At 41.4% G+C, this 27,405-nt stretch overlaps 1 protein-coding gene across 30 annotated transcripts in view; it reads left to right on the top strand.

Annotated features, from left to right (window-relative positions):
• STAU2 (staufen double-stranded RNA binding protein 2) overlaps nucleotides 1–27,405 on the top strand; it is a 226,220-nt gene that overhangs the window by 87,940 nt on the left and 110,875 nt on the right. For all 30 annotated transcript variants that reach the window (XR_010598909.1, XR_010598908.1, XM_065585770.1 and 27 more), the window contains 2 exons: nucleotides 1,098–1,229; nucleotides 11,087–11,147. Coding sequence is in view for 28 of the 30 variants with exons in the window: in XM_065585770.1 (XP_065441842.1) it covers nucleotides 1,098–1,229; nucleotides 11,087–11,147 (193 nt within the window). In the remaining 2 variants the exon portion in view is untranslated. The remainder of the gene's footprint in view (nucleotides 1–1,097; nucleotides 1,230–11,086; nucleotides 11,148–27,405) is intronic.

The following is a 27,405-nucleotide window of genomic DNA, read 5'->3' as shown; positions in this document are numbered from 1 at the left end:
TCTCCCTCTTTTTCTCCAAAACATGCAATGCTTTTCCTGTTAATTCTCACTGGGAACTTACACTGGCATAGCGATGTCTCTCAGGGGTGAGAAAAATCCACACCCTGGGGAGACATCGCTCTGCCAACCCAACCACTGATATAGACATTGCTAGGTCAACAGATGAGTTCTTCTGTGGACCTAGCTACCGCCTCCCGGGGGGTGGGAGGGGAATTACCTATGCTGACAGGAGAACCCTCCCATCAACATAAGTAGTGTCTACACTGAAGCGCTACACATAAGTTCATGGAGGATAGGTCCATTAATGGCTATAAGCCAAGATGGTCAGGGATACAGCCCCATGCTCTGGGTGTCCCTAGCCTCTGACTGCCAGAAGCTGGGAGTGGACAACGGGATGGATCACTCTATGATTGCCTGTTCTGTTCATTCCGTCTGAAGCACTTGGCACTGGCCACTGTTGGACAACAGGATACTGGGCTAGATGGGCCATTGGTCTGACACAGTAGGGCCATTCTTATGAGATACCCATAGTTTCCACTTTGCTCTGGCTCCTAATGATGCTGATTAGCTTCTGGAGGGTTGCTGCAGCCAGTACATGCTGCAGAGGAGGAGGAAACGCAGAAGCTATATCACTTCCTTCTCTTGGGGGAAGGCAGGAGAGAGCAAGAGCTGGGAGCGGGGACATCAAGGGATGCAGAGAATAGGGCCAGGGGTACACAGAGCACAAGGGAAGACACAGAGGGGCACAAGCCTGGGGGGCAGTACACAGTGCAGTACACATAACATTCACAGGCACAGTCGTACAGACACTCACACTTTTATGGTATGAGTGATGGGCATGGTGTTTCTGGGACGAGAGGCTTTCAGAAGGAATGGAAGCAAGCTCATCTATGGAACCAGCTGTTTGTCCGCTCCCCTCAGATTTTGGTAAAGAAATTAGTCTAATAGCCCCCTCTCAACTTTTTTTTTTTTGGTTGCACCTGTGTCCAAGGGGCTGATGCAACTGACTGTAGATCAACAAGGTTGTTGCAGTGTGATGCTAGACTGCCACAAATTTATCAGTAATTGTGATCAATATTTTTGTTTAATTTTAAAAGGTCAAAATAGGCAGTGAAGTTACTACTGGAACAGGCCCCAACAAGAAAATAGCTAAAAGGAATGCAGCAGAAGCGATGTTGCTACAGCTTGGTTATAAAGCCTCCACCCCTCTTCAAGATCAGCCAGAAAAGGTGAGAATTGATCATTGTGTGGCTCAAAATCCAGTTCCATAAGATGCTGAGCTCTTGCAGCTCATCACTTTCCAGGACCTGGTGCAGCCTCATTAAGGCCAGTTGAGTTATGTGGCAGGTCAGTGGTCATATTCTTCCTTTAGCTGCAGCTACATAATGTCCTTGGATGGTAACTGCAACCCCTTCCTCTGAAAGTATAATTAAGGACAGAATATATATGTGTACGTGTGCATGAATTTCATATTACCAAAATGCTCCTCTTTCCCTTTCTTCCTTTGTGTCCCTGTTAGGATATTTCTTCCTCTTTGGGGTTCCAAGTCTTGTATAGATTATTAACTTTCATATATGAAATAGTTTTGATTTTTTGGCTCATTTACTCCAAACAGAAGCTACATTACAGAACCATCTAATAGTTAGGGTGAGCAGCTAGGTTGAATCAAATACTGTACTTATAATGGTGTGTCACATTCTTGTGGTTGCCTCAGCATATATTCAAGGCAAGTATCTATTTATGCCAACTTACATTTCAACATGAATTAAAAGCATGCTAGGTTTTTTTGATTTTGTTTTGGTTTTTTTTGCTCAAGGGCAACCTAGTTGTTGGACAAGAAAATATGGTTGTGTCAATTTTGTTTGGAGCCAGAAAGAGCCACTCAAGAAGGAGATCTTGGAGTCATTGTGGATAGTTCTCTGAAAACATCCACTCAATGTGCAGCAGCAGTCAAAAAAGCAAACAGAATGTTGGGAATCATTAAGAAAGGGATAGATGATAAGACAGAAAATATCATATTGCCTCTGTATAAATCCATGGTATGCCTACACCTTGAATACTACTTGCAGATGTGGTCGCCCCATCTCAAAAAAGATATATTGGAATTGGAAAAGGGTAACAAAAATGATTAGGGGTATGGAATGGCTGCCATATGAGGAGCAATTAATAAGACTGGGACTTTTCAGCTTGGAAAAGAGATGACTAAGGGGGAATATGATAAGAGACCTATAAAATCAGGACTGTGTGGAGAAAATAAATAAGGAAGTGTTATTTACTCATAACACACGAACTAGGGGTCACCAAATGAAATTAATAGGCAGCATGTTTAAAACAAACAAAATGAAGTATTTTTTCACACAACATAGTCAATCTGTGGAACTCCTTGCCAGAGAATGTTGTGCAGGCCAAGACTATAACAGGGTTCAAAAAAGAACTAGATAAGTTCAGGGAGGATAGGTCCATCAATGGCTATTAGCCAGGATGGGCAGAGATGGTGTCCCTAGCCTCTGTTTGCCAGAAGCTGGGAATGGGCGACGAGATGGAGCATTGGATGATTACATCCTCTGTTCATTTCCTCTGGGACACCTGGCATTGGCCACTGTCAGAAGACAGGATATTGGGCTAGATCAGGGGTTCCCAAACTTGGTTTGCGGCTTGTTCAGGGTAAGCCCCTGGTGGGCTGCAAAACGCTTTGCTTACCTGAGCGTCTGCAGGTATGGCTGCTCGCAGCTCCCAGTGGCCACGGTTCGCCGTTCCCAGCTAATGTGAGCTGCGGAAAGCATTCTTATGTTCTTATAGGTTATTTCTTAAAAGGAAATTGTATTGAATGCATGTTGTAAGTTCCTGTCTCAGTGACATGCTACTTAGCTCTTCTGATCTAAATTTAGTCCTGGGCTCATTGACAGAGGCATGTGTGACCCAAACCAGCTTCTAAAACTCTGCCTCTTGCCATGGCTTGTCTACATTGGAGGTATTTTATTCTGAAGTAGCTGCAACAGTACAAACCCACAATGTAGGCTTGTTATACCATTGTAAAAGTGGCTTGCATCATTGTGACTTGCATTACTGTACCTATGCTGGTGCAGAAGTCCCCAGTGTAAGCAAACTCTCAATGTACAGACCAGGGAAGAGCTGTTGTGCCCCACACAGCACTTTGAGCTGGGTGCACACATAATTAACCTGTGCTCTCTTCCTGGTGTGCAGGATATAGTGTTCAACTCCCTGAGCAGAACTAGAGGAGGAATTTACCTAAATCTTGGGATGAGCAGAAAAATAATCAATATTTTCTGCTGGTCAGTGTGTTTATAGTAAGTAAACTGAGGCATGAGACTAATGTTCATTTTCAGCTTCATGTTATGTGCACCACCAAGTAATTTAATCCACCTAGATATTTTAATTGCAGTTCAAAAACCTACCCAGTGAACAATAAGTTATTATGTTTCACTTGTCCAGACCAGGATTTTAGTTGTCACAAAGAGTTGGAGAATAGGATTTGTTTTACTGGGGTTAAATTATTATCTGCTACGAACTGAGTTCAGAGCTCCCTGCTGTTAAACAATGTATTTCATTCATTTTCCTTAAAAAATGCTTTTTGTTCATATCTGACCAAATTTTCTGATGCGATAATTTATACTATAATTTCAAAAAATGTACCTGCAAACATGTAATTGTGCACATGCATTGGGTAATTGCATGCTCAAGTACTGGTTTACACATCTTCCTATTTCCACAGGTGCAAATTAGGTGGTGGTGTTTCAGAATTTAATCCTTAATGTTTTTATATGGAATGTGACTTTCATTCAGAGGAATATGTTTAATATTAAGAGAGTCGTTTTTAAAAGGTAGCTGATTTTCTCAAAAGAATGGATTCAGAGGTTTTGATGGTTATAAATAGAATCTCCTCTGGAGATGTGCAGGTCCACAACAAATAAAGATTTTTTTTTCTACTTTAAGGAGTCATGTCCATTGATACTTCATTCAGAAGTAAAAATCTGGAAAGAAGTACTCTTGTAAAATCATTTAAATGCAAATATTCTTCCTTTAATTATATATAGTATGACAAGGGGGGAGGGATAGCTCAGTGGTTTGAACATTGGCCTTCTAAACCCAGGATTGTGAGTTCAATCCTTGAGGGGGCCATTTAGGGATTTGGGGCAAAAATCTGTCTGGGGATTGGCCCTGCTTTGAATAGGGGGTTGGACTAGATGACCTCCTGAGGTCCCTTCCAACCCTGATATTCTGTGATTCTAAGTCACTTTTTAAAGGGACCCTTTCAATAAGGTAATTTTATTTCAAAGTTGAAAAGATGGGACAATGGGATTTTCTCCCATTCTTCCTCCTTCCTTTCGTGAATTTGGTTATGTTTTTTTACCATAGTCTTCTCCCATGAATCCCCCCCTCTTTGTTTAGTGTATATTTCACCTTATAGGCTCTGTTCCTTTTTTGGTTCTTTAACTGGCTCTTGGACTTCCCCTCCTCTCTTATTTCTACTTCCAGCCATGTATTCTCTGTTCCTCCATCTGGGACTCACCTTCTTCCACTTCCTCTTTTTAGTCTTCTCTTCACCTTTCTCTTTCTCCTTCCAAAGCAATTCAGCCCTGGCCTAAAAAGGCTATAAAGACTGCTGGTGGCTGGTTGTCCCTTCCTCCTTTCCCTTGCACAGGAGGTGCCCTAGGCTCAGTGCCCCTCCCCCTTTAGTACTCTTTTCACTACATAGCTAAACCAGACATGCATACGTGTGCAGTGCTGCCTTCCTTAGCTTAGTACTGTGAGTTGAGCAAAAATCCTCACCATGCATGCCCAGCATGCAGTTTTTAAAGGCTCATAACTCACTCAAATCAAAACCAGTTTTCACCAGAACACTTGAGCTTCTCCATAATGAAGGGTATTTCTCAGACAGTTCCAGTGTTTAACTCCCTGCCATTTTGGCTGAAGTACTGTAAAAAATAAAATAAAAAGGTCAAGACAATTTACATGATGATTTTTATATATATATATATATATATATATATATATATATATATATATATATATATATATATATATATATATATAATGTGTGTGTGTGTGTGTGTGTATATCTATCTATCTATCTATATATAGATATACACACATACACACACATGTATATATATCATCATGTAAATTGTCTGGCCTATTTTTGCTCCAATTTTCTCAGAAGAATTCACCATCAGGCAGAGACAAGGCCTGGAATTCAGCCCAAAGGATGATAGTTTTGGAAAGCTTGCAAAAATGAAAAAAAGGTGGTTAGAATGGAAACCATTATGCAATCTTAACTTGGAATGGACACTGCTGCTTTGCTATACTATAATTATTAGCTCTTTGCTTGCAGGTTAATGCATTCTGTTTGAAAAACAGGTTTACTGTGTACTCTGCAGAGGCAGATGTCTTGAGATTAGCAAGAAAAAAAGATAAGAAATACAATATTCTACTATTGTTCTGGACATAATGAGGAAATATGACACTGCATATACAAGCTGAAGATGTAAACCACATTCTTTTTACATCACAGATTTTATAAAATGGGAGTATTTAATATAATAGAATACATTACCTAATGTCCCCACACAGTAAGGGGGAAGAGGGAGAAGAAAATATCTGCTTACGAGAACTAATGAGTACTCTGCACTGCCATGTGGGAGAACTAGATTCACTTCCTAGTTCTTATCTCTCCTTTCCTAGGCAGGTATGTTATTGCTACAGGGGCAGTTTGATCAGCCTGTGGCAGGGTGAAACTGCCTCCCACCACTCAACCTCCTTTGTAGCTAGTTAAGGAGCAACATTGCTTGGTCTGTCTCACTTCCTCTTTGGCTGGAAGGAAAGTAAAAATATATGTATGGGTTGCAGGGGTGGGGTTCCTCTGGGCTGTGATAGAAAACAGTTACGTTAGGAGAATGTTATGGTTGTGAAATCCTCTCAATTTAATCGTCAGCCTTCCAAGATCTAATTCTAAACAGTGCATAAAAATCCTAATTATGGACAGTAACTTTATATTGTTTCGTCTTGTGTGCTCACTGTAGTGTGTTCTTCAGATTTAGGTTCAGTGGTAGATTTACAGTCCCTGTGTTCAGGGGAACATGGTTTGCTCCCTCTCTACTCTCTTGAGGGCACCTGGTGCCCCAAAGGAAGCAGCAGGTCAATGCTAAGGGAATGGAGGGCAGTAGGGAAGCTACACATAAAGGGGTTTAGCAGCAGGCATGCTACATGTACAGGTGCTCTGGATGACATTGAGAATGTCTCCCAGTGATCCCATTGGCAGTTCAGCTCCATGTTACCCCCAGCACCCCACTCTGCCTATAAGGTACAGTCAGGCCCTATGTTAGCAGTGTGATAAATTTGTTTTGGAAAGCTTGTCTAGACTCCAACCTGTGTCAGTTGAGAAGAAGCTAACAAAAAACAGAAAAAGAAGGAATCCAGCTTGCATAATATAACTTAACTTATAGTCTTGTTTTTTTCAGTGGCAGGAGTTTAGTAGTAACATTATTACTAATGTGACAGACGTTTGCAGTACATCACGTCAGGTCTAGCCTCATCTCTTCTGGAGAGGTAGTAAAGAAACTAAGGGCTTGTCTTCACTACCACGCTACATTGATTCAACTGCACTGATGCAGCTCCGCCGCTGTAGCGCATCTGGTGAAGATGCAGTATGCTGACAGGAGAATTCCTTCCTGTCGGCATAATTACTCCACCTCAGCAACATGGTGCAGTGTAGGCACCGCTTTAAGTCGATGTAACTTGCATCGCTCAAAGAGGTGGCTTTTTCACATCCGTGAGCAATGTAACTTACATCGACTTAAGTGATAGTGTAGACAAGCCCTAAGAGCTAAATTAAGTCCAGCACTCTGGGGGGGGGGAAATCTCATCATGCTGCTTGAAGATGCAGTGTTCTTTCTGCCAGCAACAAGTCATTCTTATAATACAGTACACTGGTTCTCAACATTTTCCATACCATAATCCCATGTTACAACAGAAAAAAATTTTCAGGACCCCCTATCTCATTATCCTTGAAGACTAGTCTGGTGGTTGTAACTCCCTTAGGCCTGATTGCAGGCTCCCAGGTCTAACACATAGTAAAGCTGTATCACTACCAAATGTTTGTTTCCCTAGAACAATTTTTTTAGGCACTCTTGGGAGGGAGTCATTCTGAAGATTTTTCATCTTCATACATACGATAAAAAGGGGCCTGAGAAAATGTTTGTTCTCTAGGGCAATGTTTCATTGTACCTCACCAGTGGGGGTAATAATGGAAGATGTAATATAAACAGAACTCAGGAGTTTCTTCCCACCATGTCATCCAAGCTTATGCAGAGCAGGTTAGACAATATGGTGGTAAAAATGCTTGAGCTCTTTCTGCCTGTACTACAGCTTCTACCAACACAGTCAGGTTATGCTGCTGGGGAATTATGGATCCCAATTTTTCGAGTGCAGATTCAGCCATAGGGAGGAGATGGTGCTTGTAACATTTTTATTGAGGAGGCACCTGATCTGCACTTTTGGGAGGGAAGCAGAGTGGATGGCTTGTGTAGAGTAGACACAGGCAGAATGGCTCAGGAGGGCACTCCAGCACAACAATCAGAAGCAGCCATCACTGCTGCTTTGCAAAGGTACAGTATATTGCTTCCAGGACTGATAGTCTGGCTTTCCTCAGTGTGGATCAAATGAACCTCTTAAATTTCCACATAGCTTTACATGGGCATAGTGGCCCACACAGCAATGCCTCCTTTGGGCTATGACTAGGTCATGTAGTTTGTCTCTGGGAGGCAGGGATGACACAAGCAGGAGCCAGGGAGGAGATGCGGTCTTGGTCACATCTCCAGCCCACTGGCCATGCTAACTTCAGGCCAGGGAGCCCTGCTGGTTGTGTTAGCTGGCCCCTCCCAACCCGATGCTCAAGAGAGCACTGGATCTGTAGTGTAGCTGGCCCTTAGGCAGAGTGCTAAAACAAGAAAGAGATTCCCTGACCTGTCTTCACTTCACCCAATCCCATCTCACACTGAGAAAACCAAATCTGGGGATGGGATCAGGGAGTTGCAATATTTTAATTTTAACCAGCTTTTCTTTCTGCCACTTCATTGCTTCCAGAGAGGTCCATTCACAGTAGGTGGCATTAATGTGAGACAACTGCACTGAAGATGACTTACTGATGCATGGAATTCTTGTTAAACTCCCTCTCATGGTGAAGTTAATAAACAGTAAAGAGAGGAGTGAAAGGGGAGTTGGAAATGTTAGCATCTCTAGTTTCCATCCAGGTTCTTGGCAGATTTTGTGGTTATACTCCAGATTCATAGCAATCCCATTCTGTTGTAACATAGAATACTAAACACAAACCTATCTACAGATTTCAAATGGCCTATTAATTTAAACAGCTATCTGTTGCCTTCTTTTCAATGTGTGTATGCTACTCTTTGCTGCATGATGTGAATTGGAACCCAAACCATAGAAATCCTGTGACGTTCAAGTGTGGAAGGAGATGACCAGTCTGAAGGAAAAAGAGCTCTGCACTCTCATCCTTCCTTCCCATTGTGTATCTGCTTGACTTCATTAATAGTCCCTATGCTGGAGCTTGGTGCCACATAGCTGAAGAGGTGTGACTGGGGAAGAATAATCAGAACAGCTGCTCTACATGACATGTTCCCCTCTCAGGAAAGCAGAACTTATGATGTAGTCTGCATTATAAGTTAGTGCTACCCTAAGCTGCAGTAACTCCCCCTTCAAGGCCCTAACAGAACATGGAGAGAGAAAGAGCAGGTAGGAGGAGATGGAGGCCAGACAGTGACAGCACTGTAGGGCAAAGAGGGTTCTGCTAATGCTGCAGGGGAGGCAGGGAGAACCAGATAAGCTAAAATCCTCAGGATAGGACTCTGTCATTGTCATAAATCTCCACCTTTTGGAAAAATGTGTAACCCTGCCTTTTGGCCATTTCAGTCTACTGCCATCCCTGCCTCCCAGAGACAAACTACATGACCTAGTCATGGCCCAAAGGCAGCACTGCTGTGGGGCCACTGTGCCCATGTAAAGCCATATGGAAATTTTAAGAGGTCCGTTTGATCCACACTGAGGAAAGCCAGACAGTCTTTGAGCTGATTGTGAGATGCAACACAGTCCATTGGTAAGCTGGGACTTGTGTCTCCACATTCACATAGAAATCTGGAAGGTTACAATTGTGAGAGGCTTAAGAATGCCTTATCTTTGAAGTTATGTGTTTATTCATATTTTCAAAATAGGAGTGAGTTGTTAGATACCCAACGTTAGACCCACTGGCCTTCTCAAAATAGCTATCTACTGACACTAGCGACTTATAATGGAAATTGGAGTAAATTAGTCCTAATCTGGTGTAATATTATAAAATTACAGTAGTTGTCTTTTGACAATTTTACAGCTTCCTCCACAAAATCTGATTTTGACTGCTGGCCAGATATTGGGTGAGATTGGCCTATTCCAGCATGTGAGTTCTTAAGTTGAAGGCTAGATGGTGCCATTTGGGCACTCCACTGGCCCTGGGGAACTTGTAGAAGGAATGTCTCATGGCATTTTGTTTTAAATCTGACTAATCAAAAGTTAGAGAGAAGGTAGGTGAGTTCGGGCTAGTCTACACTGGGGGGCGGGATCGATCCAAGATATGCAACTTCAGCTATGTGAATAGCGTAGCTGAAGTTGAAGTATCTTGGATCAAATTACCTGGGGTCCAGACGGCGCGGGATCGATGGCCGCGGCTCCCCCGTTGACTGCGCTACCGCCGCTCGCTGTTCCGGAGTCGACGGTGAGCGTGTTCGGAGATCGATATATCGCGTCTTAACGAGACGCGATATATAGATCCCGGATAAATCGATTGCTACCCGCCGATACGGCGGGTAGTGAAGACGTACCCTTCATATCTTTTATTAGACCAATTTCTATTGGTGAGACAGACAAGTTTTCAAGCTACGCAGAGTTCTCCTTCAGGTCTGGGAAAGGTACTAAGAGTGTCAGAGCTAAATACAAGATCAAATAGTTTAGCATAAGTAGTTAGCACACGTTTTAAGGAAACCATATGAGGTATCATCAAACAACTACAACCCATACTTGATAATGACCCCATCCTGAATAAAATCTTTCCTGCACCCCCGCTTCTGGCCTTCAAGCAACCTCCCAACCTCTCCAAGCTCATCGTCAGAAGCAAGCTCCCCGCAGACCAGGACACAGCAACTCAAAGTGGCACCAGACCCCACCAGAATAACAGATGCAAAATTTAGAGACATATCTCCACTGCTACAGTGATCAACACCCACCACAACACATACCTATCACAACAGATGGTGTACCTCATCCAGTGCACTAAATGCCCCAATAACAACTATGTGGGTGAAACCAGACAATCACTACATTTGTAGATGAATTCACCCAGGAAAACAATAAAAGACAAACACACCATATCACCTGTGGGTGAACACTTTTCACAAAGCGATCACTCTATATCTGATCTCTGAGTCCTCAATCTCAAAGGAAACCTCCACAACACTTGGAAAAGAGGAGTTTGGGAGCTTAAATTCATAACTGGGCTAGACACAAAAAATCATGGTCTTAATAAAGACACTGGATTTATGGCTTATTACAACAGTCTGTAACCCACTAACCCTCCTTTTTTTCCTATGACTACAGGAGTGTTAATGGGCCACCTCACTGTGAATGGTCCCATATCTCCCTCTAATATCCTGAGACCCTCGCTGCAACAACACTGAATAATCAAAAGTTAAACATGTTTGCTAATCTGAGCCTAGTCCCCGGTGAAATGGTGCTCACCTCTTTATTGTTGATCTTTTGGCCTGTAGCTGGTAATGTTTATTCATGGGGAGGTTTAGTACTGGAAGAACCTGTTTCAAGTGAAAATGAAGGTGCTCAAGCAGAGCTGTGTGGGCAGGTTTGTAGAGGACTGCTCCATGTGCTTGTTTAGCTTTGGTCAATTCAAATAGCTACTCTTTTAAAATGGAAATGTTTCTTCACAAAACTCTTTAATACTTTCTGTAAAAATATATTTGTGCTGGACTTATTTCTTTTTCTTTCTTTCCTTTTTTTTAAACTGTGCCAGCCAGGGGAAAACAAAGGCTGGAATGGCCCAAATGTCGGGTTTCCTGAGCCAACGAGTAACAGTGAGTATTACTTCTTATATTCATTCATATTTAACTTTTAGGCACCTTCCCATTAGGTATTTGATTATTTGAAACAACTAAAATGATTTCTCTAGTCATTATGGACATTTTAGTTAGTCTTTTTTATCAGAAATTGTCTGAAAAGTTTTCTGTTGTGTATCTGCCTCACGAGTATAGACATGGTAGTGTGCTATACTATAGCAAGAGCAAAATGGTATATTCTTTGTTTAAAAACTGAGTGGATTTTCATGCTTATTTTGAAATGCATTAATTATAGAGCCAGTTAGGCATTGTCTTCATAAGAGAAAGTTTTTTTCTGAACTCAGGTTAGCTCATACATGGCAATTAACACGAGCTAGAACCCTAGTGAAGACAAAGGGCTTGTCTACACTACCAAGTTTTGTTGATAAAACTTATGTCGACACCCAAAAGTCGACAAAACAAAAATCGCCAAAGGGTGTTTACACTTGCTCCCTCTCTCGACAGATCATGTCCACATTGGGGACACCATTATCGACAGCATGAGCAATGCACAGTGGGTATGTATCCCACAGTGCAGTGTTGTGGGAAGAAAGAGCTGATCGTTGGGCGAGTTCTCCCACAGCCCCCTCAGCTGCCGAGAGCAGCATCATGAGAAGCTCTCTTTGCTCTCCATGCTGAGGAATGGCAAAGCAGCACAGCAGTCTGCCCCCCTCCCCCTGCAGCAGCAGTCTGCCTCCTGCTGTGTTCTTAGTGCAGGGCAGAACAGGAGCATTCCAATGATTTGCTCTTTGTTTATTCCCCAAACGAAGCAGCACACAGATACTTCCAGGAGCTGTGAAAGGGCAGCAGAGATCAAAACACTGAGCAGAGCAATCAGGGCAGGCATTGTGGGATATTGGCATAAGCCAGTTCTGTCAACAAAACAACCAGCAGTGTCTACACTGGCTCTTTGTCGACAGTAAAGGGAGGGAAAAGACAAAAGTCTCTTGTAGGGGTGGAAGTGTTTTTGTCGCCAAGACTGGGCATTTTTCACAACAAAAGTCACATTGTAGCGTGTACGCTCTTCCTGTTTTGTCACCAAAAGGCAGTTTTTGGCAACAAAACTTGGTAGTGTAGACAAGGCCATAGTAGTTGTAATTTTCACAGTAGCAGATTGAGGTAAACTCTAGGTTGCTTCCAGGGTTTACCTGTATATCCTGCAGCAGGGCCAGCTCCAGGGTTTTTGCCACCCCAAGCAGCCAAAAAAAAAAAAAAAAAAGCGTGCTCGGCGGGAGGTCCTTCGCTCCGAGCAGGAGTGAAGGACCATCCGCTGAATTGCCGCCGAATAGCTGGATGTGCCGCCCCTCTCCGGAGTGGCCGCCCCAAGCACCTGCTTGCCAGGCTGGTGCCTGGAGCCGGCCCTGGCCTGCAGGCCTGTTTCCCCAGCCCAGGAAAGACACTGTGCCATGCCCAAGTCTCTTTCAGGACACAGTTTTATTGTGCAACATAAAACTTAGGCAAAACATCAAAACAAAAATCACTTCCTTTGCTTATGATCAGCCACAACACACAGCGGCTTTTCCCCTTGTCTCTCTCGGTGCTGAATGGAGGACTTACCCTTCCCTTCAATACTACTGCTTCAGGGCCTACTACAGGAGCCCATCTCGCACCTGCAGTTCCTCCTCAACTGAGCTACTTTCTGGCTTTTATAATCACTTGCTTCCAGCCCAGCTGGGTCTGATCATTGAACAGGGCTGACTGCCCCCAGCCTCCTGGCTGTTAAAGGGGCAGACCACCCTGTTAGCACATGTGAAAACTACAGACTGCCTTGTCTTCACTAGGATTTTACACCATGTTAGGCTATGTCTACATTACAGACCTTACAGTGGCACAGCTGTACCGCTGCAGATACGCCGCTGTAAGGTCTCCTGTCTTGCTGCTCTATGCTGGCACGAGAGCGCTTTCCCACCGGCATAATTAAACCTGGGGTCTATGTCCATAGTAGGTCATGGGATTTGGAGCACAAATTGATTACAGCTGCTGCTGGGTGACAGCCTGGAGATGTCAGTTGCCTGGTAGTGGTACAGGCCTGGGTTCTAGACCCATGGGGCCTTGCGTTCTGTTGAGATACTGCAGAGATGAGCACACTAGAAGTGCATAGAGACAGAGAGAAAGACAGAGTCTTGTTTAAGTTAAATAAAGGGATGTTTTGAATCTGGCTGCATAGGAGAACTTGAATAATTGTTTTAATATTTGTTCTACAAGAGTCTCTGCATTCCCACTTGTGGGGATCTGGTGCCCCTCGCGTTGAACAGTGGAACTACCTCAAAAAGCAGTGTTCATTGGGGGTGGTGCACAAGAGATCTCCTACGAGGGTGACATTATTGTCCTCGTCTATATAAGGGAGTACAAACCCCAAGCACCCCTCTTCCACCATCACAGAGAGTGAACAGAACTCACCTTCATGACCTGCAGACTAGACATCCCTTTGACCCTACTTCAGAGTTCGCTGTAAACCGTTAATTTATAGTATTATAGGTAGTGAAAATAGCCCTTTCCCTGTTTCAGAAAGCCTCTGTCCCTCACTGGTGCTATATTGAATACCTGAGTTCCATTCAGAGATATGCTTCTTGCCCAGCAATTATACCAGGCACCGACATTCGTAGCCGGTGTTTTCTGCACTCTCTCCATTCTCACTTGGATGAATGGCTCCTAATGACTACTGTCAGCAGACTCTGTCCTCAGTGATCCAATAGATGTACAGCCACTTACAATTACTGAGATTTCGAATCAACTGGGAAAAATTCATACATCAACCTACACAAAGGATCATCACAGCAGTTCTGGACTCAGGACGTAGCCTTTCTCCCAGAGGAGAGATTTTACAAGATATGAGACTTCTTGGCAACTCTCAGGGAATACTGGTACAGACCAAACAATTTTTCCTAAAACTATTGGGCCTAATGGCCTTATCGACCTATATCACAACATTTGAGAGGCACACACCAAATGTACGCAGCCTTCTAAGGAGACTGACTCCCGCAGCTTTGCTGGTAGGAGAACAGAGACAGAGACAATGTCCTCTGGGGTACCCTTTTGTCCTGCCATCCCTACAATCACTTTTACCATTATTGCCTCCAATCAGGGCTAGTGTGTGCATTTCCAAGACCTCCAAATGCCTTGCCTTCTGAACACTTGTGGGGTCTGGATTCCTTCTGATGTGTTGCTGCTGGACTGGAGCTCAGATAGTGCGGCGAGACTGCAAACCTTTTGCTTGTCCTTGCAGCATCATGTAGTATAGGTGCTTACACTCAATACCATGTCCGTGTACTATATCAACAAGCAGGGAGGAATGCATTCCTAGCCTGTATCTTTGGAGACCAGAAAACTTTGGCTGTGCATGTTTAGCCTGGTCTATAGTTTTAGGTTTTTTGAAACAATTACTTACCCCAAGGTGAGGGTTTACACCTACTTTAATCTATGACAGTTTAGCCCCCTAGATCGACTATATTAGAGAGCTTAGCAATAGAGGGGGGATCCCATGGTGCACAACAGGGATTACGTAGTACTCTTTCTACAATAATTACTTTTGTAACCAATCAAACAATGCACACATTGCAGTCAGTAAAGGAGAGAGAGAATACAGAATGTGTAATATTTGCATTACTCACACCACGCCTTGTGAAAAAACCTGAAGTGTTAGTCCTCACATTATCCTCACCACCAGCAGTCATCATCTTGGCATCTCCCCCTCATTAAAGCACTGGTATCCAGATCTTCTGCAGCTGGCCAGAAAACCATTATATATGCTGCCTCTATCTCCAGACCTCCTGTCTCAACAGCAAGAAAGGATTCTGCATCGCAACCAAGAGGGCATTCCATCTTGCAGCATGGAGGATAACTTGCCGACTAATGTGTCTGCTTTCAGAGGGTTCAAGCCTTTTTCTTGCCATCCAGGAAAGACTCCATCCTGAAATGCTATAAACCAACATGGAAATGGTTTACTATATATGGTATACTATACTTCACTAGTAAAGGATTTCCCCCCATCTTGAGCTGGGCCCTGCAGTGTCAGAGTACCTTCTTTAAGTTTCAAGGCTTAGCTATAGCCTCTTTAAAATCCATATGGCTGAAGTATCTGCTCATCAGATTTATGTTAAGGACAAACCCATCTTCTAACACTACAGTCTCCAGATTCTGTAAGGGTGTGTCTATGCTGCATCTAGGAGTGAGCCTCCCAGCTGGTGTAGACCATCTCGCACTAGCTCCACCTGAGCTAGCACGGTCAAAAAAGTGGTGTGGATGTTGTGGCTTGGACAGCAATTTGGCTCTCAAGCCCACCTAATCCCGTGAGTCTGAGCTTGGGTGGCTAGAGCCATAGCGTCCACACTGCTATTTTTAGCACACTAGCTTAAGTGAAGCTAGCCTGGCTGAGAGTTTTTGTCCCAGCTGCAGTGAAAACATACCCTAAGAACATGGTAAATGTGCTTCCCCCCCTTAGGACGTTCCCTACTTTGTGGGACCTCAATCTTGACCTACTGAAATTGATGGGCCCTCCTTTATGAGCTTCTTGCCCAAGCCTCTCTTAACTATCTAGCAATCAAAACATCCTTCTTGAGAGCAATTGCATCTGCTACGAAGGTGAATGAGCATAGTGCTTTGATGGCTACTCCATCTTATTCCGTAAGGGCCATAGGTCACCATGAGACCCCATCCCGGCTTCATTCCTAAGATGGTCTCAGATTTCCACCTATCTCAATATATTCTCTACCCGTGTTCTTCCTTACAGCACCATTCCTACCCAAGAGAAACTGATTTCTATACACTAGAAGCAAGGAATTCTGTTTTTACCTGGAAAAGGCCAGGCCATTTTGATGGTTATTTGTACCATCTGGGGAGAGATGTCAGGAAGAACCCATTACCAACCACTGTCGCGTTGCACAGAAGCGAATTTTGAAGAACAGTCTTCTTTGAGCTTTGAGGGCCTTTGTCTATTCCCATTACACACCTTCCCCTTTACCTTGGAATTCTGTATAAAATCAAGATTTTGCAGTTAGGGAGAAGGAGCTGAGGTAGTTGGAGAGGTGTACTCCCTTTATGTAGAGTAAGTGATGAGGTCACTCCTGCGAGTTCACTCCCCCCAACAGACTTTTTAAGGCAATGGCATGTGCCATTGACCGTTCCACAGCTCAATGCCATCTCCCTACGAGTGTGAATGTACAGAGGCGATTCTTGAAGAACAGTAACTAATACATAATCTCTTTTTTTGCAATGTCAGCACTATATATATATATATATATATATATATATATATATATATATATATATATATATATTTAATATATGGTGGTGGTAAAATAATAGTTTTAATATAGGATGGGTTAAAGAGAACAAGGGGAGCATTTTCCTCATTCCCAAATCCTCATTTTAATAGAGTGAGGATAGAGAGAACACCAGTATATTGGGCAGGGTGCCCCCCCCCAATTGTATTTATGTAATGAAGTTACATCACACAACATCAAAACATTGCAGGAAAATGGAACTCTACATCACTGTGGTGTGACATAGCATATGGTGGGGCCCCTAAAAACTAACCTGTCTGGGCACTGTAAGAGTCTAAAGTGGGCCCTGGGGTGTTTATGTACCTCCTTGCTGCCCTCATTCAGCTTAACAGGTGAGCAGCTACTCTTCCAGCTAAACTTAGGCCCTAGTTGTTGAGAATGCAGAGTCTTTGGTGGATTATGTTTTAGCTTCCTTTTGCATGCTAGTGTTCCTTCTCTTTCTTTGTCTGCTCGATGTGCAGTGTTTTCTTCGGAAACTATATAGACTAAAACTAGGATAGCAAAGAGAATTTATCTGTTTTTTTTTAAAGAAACAATAGTAAATTGTTTACAAGAGAGCAACAGATTCTATTGCTTTCCAACTATATCTTGTGTGGGTCGTCACTGGAAAATACCCTCTGCTCTGTTTCCTATAACATACCCACTTATTGCACGTTCTGCATCCCCCAGGACTAGTCCCCAGAAGCTGACCAGTTACCCCTTCCCCTCTTCCCAGCTGTTAAATACTCCAACAAGCACCTTTGTGGCAGACTTCTCAAACCTACTTCCTCCTAATTGATAGCACTATCAGGCATTCTTTATACATCATAAAGAAGCAAAAAAAGGTACAAACTTTTTTTCCCTAGGAAAGGTGTTCCACTTTTTCACAGAGGTTAAACAGAAGTCTCTTCTCCAGTTTATGGGTATTGTCCAAATGAAAATTGAAAACCAGAGCTACCTCATGGAAAACATTATGTTTATAAACAGTTCCACCTATGTGTAAAATATTTACTGTTGTTTTTCTTCCTTAATCTTTTATTACTAAGGACTCTTGCATGAAATCACGATCTTTGTTCCTTAGAAGTACATCTGCTCCTGCTGTTTATTCACCATCTGAAATCATAATCATCTGTTTGTGACAAAGTAATCATCTTCTCAGTAACTAATTGTAATGTCACAAACAGATGATTATGATTTCAGGTGGTGAAGAAGCAGCAGGAGCAGATGAACTCCAAAGGAACAAAGATATTTGATCTAATGCAATTCTTCCGAGTAAAAAATAAGCCTAGAGAGAGAGAGTGAGTCAGGGTAGTGTCTTAAATCCAAGGTTAAAAAGAACATTACTATTTCTGTCTATATTGCACAGAATAGGATTGGGAACTTCGGCAATTGCCTTCACATTATTAAGTATCTTTTGTGTTTTTGCTTACACGTAATCAATAATATCACAGAAATAATCCCTATTGATAGAAAACGTATAGTTAAATTATAGGGAAAGTATTTGTTCTTTTATTTCAGCTTGACATTTTTTGTAAAAGGATAGCACAATAAATTAAGACTGGTTTTCATGACATTTTGTGTGCTTCTAGATCTTGGCTTCTAAGTGGAAACACATATACTGTATAGCAGTATTTTCATTAAGTCTTCCTTGAAATTCCCCATGTTTCTTTTGCATCCAGGAAATGTTAATCGAGCCCTTTTGTGGCTAATTTAACACCTGTACATTTTCATGGATGATGATAACCAAAGTCTGTTCACAGTTTATTGGATAAAGCGTCTATTTTATATTTCAGATTTGTTAAATTCAGATCTGGTAGCATTATATTTTTATTTTCAATATTCTGTATCGTTTTCTGTATGCCTCAAGTGCATAATTTACACTGGGTGATATTTTTGTATTAAATATTGCTGTTTCTTGGACTTTTGGTTAAGTAAAGTATAGATTTTATATCAATCTGCTCTGCCAGGTGGTGGATTGATAATTTAATAACTCTTTTAATTATACATTTACCTCAGATTCTACACTACCATTCCATGGTCATTCTGAGTAAAAGACACAATAAGATGGGTTGATAACACTGCAGAACACTGAACAGCTCAAAGAACAAGGCCTCTCCAACTGCTTTTGTAGCACAGGTGCTGCCAGATGAGCATTGTAACATTACTGAACACTCCAAGGTGTCAGTCCCACCAGCTGAGCCTGTAGACAGGAACTGGAGTCTTTTGCAGTAGTTTGGTATCCCATCAAGTGCTCAGGTGACAATTCAGTGCGTACAGAAGTTACACTAATTTTGAGACAAGAGGCTCCCTTGATAGCCTATGGAAGAGAGCTAGAATACTATCTTCCCTTGCTCACTGAAGTCCCCAGGAAAATCAGATTGGGAAGCAGGAGATATTCATGTAATTCTGTTCTGATATGGTCACATCCAGGGATTGGATTTTGGGAATCTGGTGTCAGGGTTGGTGTTATTAGTTACTTATGAGATTTGTGTTGTTGGAGAGATCTAATTGCATTTAGCAGTCTGGGTAAAATAATCATTCAGCCTGAACAGTAAGTGCTAACAATTTCAAACAGGAGATGGAAGAACATTTAAGAAAAACTGACATTATTCAGCAAATGGGACACGAGAGAGTTATGGAGAAAGCAGGGGAGGAGGACCATATCATTTTTTCCTCAGTAGTTGCAGAATTGGAGTTTGTTAAAGGTCATTAGACTTCATACCCTTGGAAAATACATTTGCGCACGATTGGTGTATCTAAAGGATTAGTTCAGATATAAGAAAGCATTTCCAACAGAGAGCTCTATATGCATTTGTGGTTAAGGGTGGCCACAAGTGACCTTGTCATTGTGTTGCTCTCAACATCTCTTGACTGAGATCTGGTCCTCTTCACATCTGGCGAAGCTATCTCATCATCAGCCCAAGATAATCATCTCCTTGAGAAATTGGATCATTTTTGCTGAGGACGTATTGCTATCCTAACCAAGGCTTTATTCAAGTTCTCCATTCTCTCCTCCAAGCTCTTTCCTTACTTCAAACATCTCACCCCCCAGAACTTCCTCTCCCCCACTGGTTTATCCTCTGATTTCATCCTCACTCATAACTTCACTGAGCTTTCTTCTTAACTCCAACTATCTCTCCATCCTCATCTGCTAAACTTACTCATTCTTTCTTCTCTCGCACATGTAGGTCATGCCCTTCATTTCATCATCACAACTCCCACTCTCCTCTTTCTACTCTGTTAATGAATGATCTTGCCTATGCAGGTCACTCTTTGGTTACACTGAAGCACTGACTCATTGCTTCACCCCTCAAAAATTGTCTTATTGCTCTTCCAAGCATCTGAACTGTCAGCTCTTTATCCTGATTTGCTCTCACTCCCTGATTTGTTGACCCATCTACTTTTGTTAGTAACAGCTCTTTCCTGTCCTCTGCCTTATGTTATCTCCCTTCAAAACTCACATGCTAGCATTGATCATTCTTAAGTTCTATTGGTACACTGAACTACTATGCAGACCCCAAATGCACAAGTCATTGCCTCAAAAAATGCTATATGTCCTGAATCCATGTCCACTAGAGTGTTTAATCGGATATTCTGTAGAAATTCCCTTATTTTTTTCTGTTTGCTCTTTATATTAAAAATATCAAGACTTGTTTTTCATGAGTTCTCATTCCTGAAATGGAGAAGGGAAGGTGTTGAAACTTTCACAAAGAGCTTTTCTCTCCAGTGTGCGTCAAGAGTTTGAGTTAAACAATAAAAACAAAACCAACATAAACAGAATTTTAAAATGTCTGACTAAAAATTATCCCCTTCTCCACTGCTCAGGTTTCAGCCTAGTCTCTTGTGGTGTCATAATTCTAGTAGTTCTCCAGTTGTGCAGAGAATCTTCCAGCAAAATCAGGGAACTCCAGATCTGATGTTAATAATGTTAAAAAAACACCAACAAACCAAAACAATTTTTTTTCTTGTCTTCTTATTCAGTCGTAAAGAAGCAAATAATATACTTAACTTTTAACATGGTTGTTGTGACAAGCTGTTTTTTGAATAGGGGTGCTACATAACATCACTTTGTTTAACCTCACATAACTAAGATCTTTTAATGGATGGCACTATGTAAGTACAAAGTATTATTTTTGGTGCCTGTATGTTAGTGATTGGTTGCCTGTAAATACCTCAGGCAGATGCATTAGGTAAATAATGCTGGTGTCTATGCCAGTATTTCTGCTTCCGAAGTCCAAGATGATATGTAGACTATTGCTGAGTACATAATGGCCATAGTGTTTACCTATTCTGTTGTTTTACTAATGTTTTCTAAAGTAGTGACACTTAAAAGCTATTTCTAATATAGAAATTTTACCATTTTACCATTTATTTTTATAGTAATACTTAAATTACTCATTCTTGTTACTAAAATAGCCACCCTTATTTTTAGAATTTCTCCAAGGCTTTTTGGTGAAATTGGATTTATGATGGGCCAGATGCTAAGAGATGTTGAGCAGCTGCAGCTCCTGTGGAAATCCCAGTGAATCTGCAATGTTCAACACCTTACAGGATCTGGTCTCCTGTGAATTGCTTCATGGTGAAGTAATTTAGTGCCAGATTCTGATACCCTCACTCACGTTGCAAAATACCTTACTTCGCAGTTCGTCCTGTTGATTTTAGTGGGACTAATCAAGAAATACAGTATTCCTCAGCATGAGTAAGTGTGGTAGAATCTTGGTCTTAAAAATAAACTATTTAGTGGTTATTGCTGGCTGATTTTATTGAGTTCCCAAGTATGGATCATACCTCACGTAACCTATCTTTGGCTGAAAGAAGATTGTTAATTTCAAATGTTGAAATGATCAGTTTATTTTATAAAATAAGCAGATTGCATATAGGGCTAAATCATGGCCCTGTAGGCATGGCAGCCCACAGGAGTAAGACACACACTTCTACTGGCTGTACAGATTGCAGTGCAGGGAGCAAAGCATGTTCCACTGAAGTGTTCTGGGGGTGAGGGAGGAAGTGGGCGAAGCCTTGACCCCTCCCAACACACCAACTATTGTAGCTTTCTCCTCAGCACAGAGGGGAGACCAGGAGACAAATTTTGAGTCTCCGAGTCACAATCTGCTTTCCGTTGTGCTCCAGGGGCAGTAGAACAGTGCTCTGCCCCTTGTTCAGGGAAAAGCTATGACTCTGAGTCATTGAAACAAGAAAAGACTGAAAACTGTGGGGGAAAAGGAGTATTCTGACAGTACTGAACAAGAGAAGGGAAAGAATTAGGTCTGGTATGTTCAGAGCTGGATTGAGATACAGTTCCATGTCTAGAGAACTATCTCCTGGAAGTCACATGACAACATCAGGTTTCGTGTTAAAAAATATGCTCCTAGACCTCGTGGTTGTGAAGAAAAGCTTGATAGCATGAGCCAGTGTAACTAATGAAGAGACATTTTCCTGAATCAGCAGACAGCCCTGTGATGGCTTTAAGACGGTTAAGTGCCCCATTCATTTTATTGCATTGTTAGCTCAGGAACCGGCTGCAACGGGGCCCTGTCAATACCACTGCAGCAGAGGCTATGTCTGTGGGAGGTTTGTTGTCACGATGGCTCTGCGGGAGTGAGGTTGGCAAGGGCCCTCACACACAGAATCCTTTGCTCTGATGGGTGAGGGCTGAGTTCTCCTCTGGGAGGGAATCCCACACAGTGTGAAGATAAAGTGGGATGGGCCAGGAAGGAGGAAGTCCCCAACCTGTCCAAAGAGGAATGGTGGGTAAGAGCGAAGATGCTTTTTGCACTGGTGGCTCTGCCACTGCTACTCCAGGCAGGGACGGGAGCACAGCACTGAGGTAAGATTATGGGGACTACCCAGGTAGAGATGTTACCCAGGCCCCTACATTGCCTTAATCTAGCCATTTATATAGTATTCCTCCATACCACTTTACAGTTTTCTAGTATCTGATTGGCAGATGTAGACAAAAGATCACACACACCTGTATTTGATTGTGGGGTTAGAAGTCTTTTTAGAGATTACAATTTTAAGCAACTGCTAACAATTACCATTAAAGAATGGATTAGAATTGTTTTTCAAGTGTTAGTGATTATACTGCATAGCTAGTCTGCATATTTTCCTTACATGATTGCCCATGGGTGTAAATAATATGCTTGTGCATGGAAATTATTTATAGGTCTTTCATGAATGCACCTCCAGGTTGTATGCAGCAGAAGGTGCACCACTGTTGATTTATATGGTGAAATATAGTTCCTGAGACTCCTAATAATTGTCATATATTACTCTGCATCTTTGCTATAATCCAGGGGTAGGCAACCTATGGCACGGGTGCCAAAGGCGGCACGCGAGCTGATTTTAAGTAGCACTCACGCTGCCCGGGTCCTGGTCACCGGTCCGGGGGACTCTGCATTTTAATTTAATTTTAAATGAAGCTTCTTAAACATTTAAAAAACCTTATTTACTTTACATACAACAATAGTTTAGTTATATGTTATAGACTTATAGAAAGAGACCTACAAATGTTAAAATGTATGACTGGCACGCAAAACCTTAAATCAGAGTGAATAAATGAAGACTTGGCACATCACTTCTGAAAGGTTGCCGACCCCTGCTATAATCTTTATGATTTACAGTTGCATATGATTTGAAATATGAGATTTGTATTGAATTTACCACATGTTAATTTTTTCTTGATATTCACATAAACATCTAGATTTTACAGAGGAATAATAAGCTTATAAGAACTTTGCTCACTTAGAGATCCACTCGTGCTGTGTGGACAACTCCTATCTAGGGAGAGGTCAATAAATATCTTCTTTGTTTGTATGTCTAGTGTCCCAATTTTATTAACAAAAGTATATGTATGAAAGCAGTGTCTGGTATTTGTTTCTGAAGAGTTCTTATGCTTCTATAGTTCATTCCTCACTCGATATCATAATCGTCATCCTGTAATATAATTTCCACAGCAACTAAACTGTGATATTCAAACAGAAGGTTATACATTCAGATTAGGAATAAACTGCAGGCACAGAAGAATTTTATAGAAGGATCCTTAGTATTATTTTAAAAATAGGCAATAAAACTTAAGAAACTATATTTCTTAGCACAAATGTTCCAAAAGAGATTTTTTAAAGTTTTCCGTGCTTCATCAGCAGCTGTTTAAAAGCAAGTTTTAATTAGTCTCATTAAACTTTAGAATTTAAGTTAAAATCCCAACAGTTTTCAAGTGTATAAAATATAATGTCCAAAATACTACATCATTTGGTTTTAAAAAATAGTCAGTGCTGGCAATAATATCTACCTCTTAGGTGTATGACTTAATTAATTAATTACTTATAAAGCACTTTGAGATCCTCAGCTGGAAGGTGTTATATAAGTGAAAAGTACTATTACTGTTATTAATTTACCATCTCCTTTATAACAATGTAGGTGGTTTATAAGAGCATTTGATACATCATGCTGAATATCTTTTTATTCATCATATGCCATATATTAGTTATTTTAACATTTAGAAAGTTTGGTAGTCTGGAAAAATTCCAAACTATTGTTCCAGACAGCAGTTAAATATTTGGGTGGATCATGTAAAAACATTGAAAAGGCTGAGAAAGCATGTGAAATGTTTGTTTTAAGTAATATTACATCAATGGAATAGACATCTGCAGTACTTGATTTAGTTTAAAATATTTTGTAAAAAAGTTAGCGTTGTGCTGTTTTTTTCCAAAATAGATTCTTTTTCATAATAGTATTTCTGTACCAGTGTGTTCTTTCACTTATATTATTGAATTAATCATCATTATTTCTCAAATGCATTTAGTGAAATTGGATTTACAATGGATCAGATTTAGGAGGTGCTGAGTACTTGCCACTCTATTTTATGATGATTGTTTCTTGGTTTAGGTAGCCCAGTTTTACCTGACAGTAAACTGGGAGATGCGCTATGTCTGTTTAAACCCGGTATCCCTTTTACAAAGCAATTTAAACAATGTGAGGTGAGATAAGATTTATCTTAAGGTGGTGGAGTCTCAGATGAAGGGTATATTATTAAATACTGTACATAACATTGCTTTATACAGATGCATATGGTGTGTTATACTTACAGGGCTATATTCTAGATTATCCTGCATGGATCTGTCCAGGGAGGAAGATGGTGCATGGAGCCTCTTCCTGCCCTTCTCCAACACTTCCATAGTATAGCCATTCAGAAGTCATGCAACATATTGATCTGGGCCTCCGGTCCTGCAAGAGGTTCACACAGGTGCACACCCTTGTGCCTGTGTAGAGCCCCACTGACTTGCCTGGAGATCTGTCCATGCAAAGTCAGTTGGAGGCCTGGAGCCATAGGGCTCTCTAAACTTTAGGCAAGGAGACAGGATGTAGTAATCAGCTGGGTAAGGAATGTGTCTTGCTCTTTCCATTCATGTACCCACTTCCACCATGCATCTATTAGTGCCTGAATTGCTCTGATCTGAAGCAACTTTATGGAGCACTGTAGGGTTCCCTGTTAGCAGGCCCCTTGAACTTTCTTGTCTGTGTTTGCCCTGCACCGGCAGTCGGGTTTGAGGAATTGTAGCTTGGCTGCTGTGGCTCTGCACTTATAGATCCATAGATTCTAGGACTGGAAGGGACCTCGAGAGGTCATCGAGTCCAGTCCCCTGCCCGCATGGCAGGACCAAATACTGTCTAGACCATCCCTGATAGACATTTATCTAACCTACTCTTAAATATCTCTAGAGATGGAGATTCCACAACCTCCCTAGGTAGTTTATTCCGGTGTTTAACCACCCTGACAGTTAGGAACTTTTTCCTAATGTCCAACCTAAACCTCCCTTGCTGCAGTGTAAGCCCATTGCTTCTTGTTCTACCCTTAGAGGCTAAGGTGAACAAGTTTTCTCCCTCCTCCTTATGACACCCTTTTAGATACCTGAAAACTGCTATCATGTCCCCTCTCAGTCTTCTCTTTTCCAAACTAAACAAACCCAATTCTTTCAGCCTTCCTTCATAGGTCATGTTCTCAAGACCTTTAATCATTCTTGTTGCTCTTCTCTGGACCCTCTCCAGTTTCTCCACATCTTTCTTGAAATGCGGTGCCCAGAACTGGACACAATACTCCAGTTGAGGCCTAACCAGTGCAGAGTAGAGCGGAAGAATGACTTCTCGTGTCTTGCTCACAACACACCTGTTAATACATCCCAGAATCACGTTTGCTTTTTTTTGTAACAGCATCACTGTTGACTCATATTTAGCTTGTGGTCCACTGTAACCCCTAGATCCCTTTCTGCCGTACTCCTTCCTAGACAGTCTCTTCCCATTCTGTATGTGTGAAACTGATTGTTCCTTCCTAAGTGGAGCACTTTGCATTTGTCTTTGTTAAACTTCATCCTGTTTACCTCTGACCATTTCTCCAATTTGTCCAGATCATTTTGAATTATGACCCTGTCCTCCAAACCCTACCCTCCCAGTTTGGTATCATCTGCAAACTTAATAAGCGTACTTGCTCTTGTAGTGGCTCAGTGGGGGGAGAGGGAGAGCCAGAATTTGGGGTCCAGTCCTAATTTTACGCATGCGAGTAGTTCTGTTAGTGGGGCTTGTGTGAGTCTGTATACTTGTGTGAATATGGTTTGCAAGGTCAGACAGTTGAACCACACATTACATCTCCTGTTGTGAAATTAATCACTGCAGTCACTAAATTATTTGCATTTTAACAATATAACCAAATACTTACTAAAACATTTTCATGAATTAATCAGCAATATTGGATTGTGGTCTAACCATATGAGGCTTACAATGAGTTAAAAGCAATTTGAGTAAAGCAATTACATGACACACCTATACCCAGTTTGCTCAGACAGCAGTCTGAAACTTCAACAAGGAAGCATGTTCACCATGTATTTGAATTTAAGGATTTTAATTATACCTTGTATTTCTGAATCTACTCCAGGGAGCAGGCATCTGATTTAAAAAGTAGCATTTGTGCCACTGAGATTAGGGAAACCCATTATAAGATCCTAGAAACCTAGTTTCAATTCTGCTTTAAGACTGTCCTGCAATCTTAAAATGACTTTCATATGCATTGCAAATGAAAAATAATCTATAAACATTGAACCATAGCATTTTTCTTCTCATTGCTAAACTAGTTGCCGAACTGGTTTACCATTGTAAAATGGACTCTCTACTGCCAGGTGTCACAAATGTCATATTTTAGGCAGTCTTACTGCTACCAACAGAAGGCTCCAATATGCTTGTTGTAATTTAATAAAACATTTTCATGCTCATCATTACCTTTTAAACTATCTGCAAAATGGATATCCTTTATTTTTCAAAACATAGCTTGACTGTATAGTAAGACTGCCTCACTTAAACCCTGATCCTGAAAAGTCTTGCACACATGAGAATCTCAGTTGATTTCCTCAAGTGTGTCAAGTTATTCAGGTGCACATGTGTATGCAGGATTGGGACTTCATTGTCTAAAAAGATTATTTAAAATTCTGAAATGTAGTTATCAAGAGCAATTATCCTTAACTACATGTCATTAGAGATATTGAAGGATTTTCCATAATTGCACGTGAATAAATTCTTTGGGTCTCTAATACATAGCATAATTCCTATGGTGTAAGTGGGTGATATACGTTCACATTGAGCAAAGAATACACCTTCTCAAGTGTAAGTCACGAAGATATTATTATTTACAATATATAATGTGTCACAGGTGTCCATAATGCTTAAAAAAGAAGACAGTTTCCTTAACTGAAGGGTATGCGGCCTAAATAAGGCATGTTAGCACAGCAAATGATGACAACAGATGATGTAGGAAGGAAGAGGATTACAACAAAATAAAGATTGTGTTATCATTTTCTGAGGTGTGGCTATGTCTTGTTAGTTCTGACATCTAGGTACCTCATTTGTGCATGCCAGATGGTCTGTTAATGCAAAATCTCAAGCATGGTTTTAGAGGTCACGTTTAGGACCTATTTTAAAAAAAAAAAAAG

The sequence above is a fragment of the Chrysemys picta genome, chromosome 2, assembly GCF_011386835.1.
Source record: "Chrysemys picta bellii isolate R12L10 chromosome 2, ASM1138683v2, whole genome shotgun sequence".
NCBI lineage: Eukaryota > Metazoa > Chordata > Testudines > Emydidae > Chrysemys > Chrysemys picta.
This window is presented reverse-complemented; position numbering and strand designations above follow the sequence as displayed.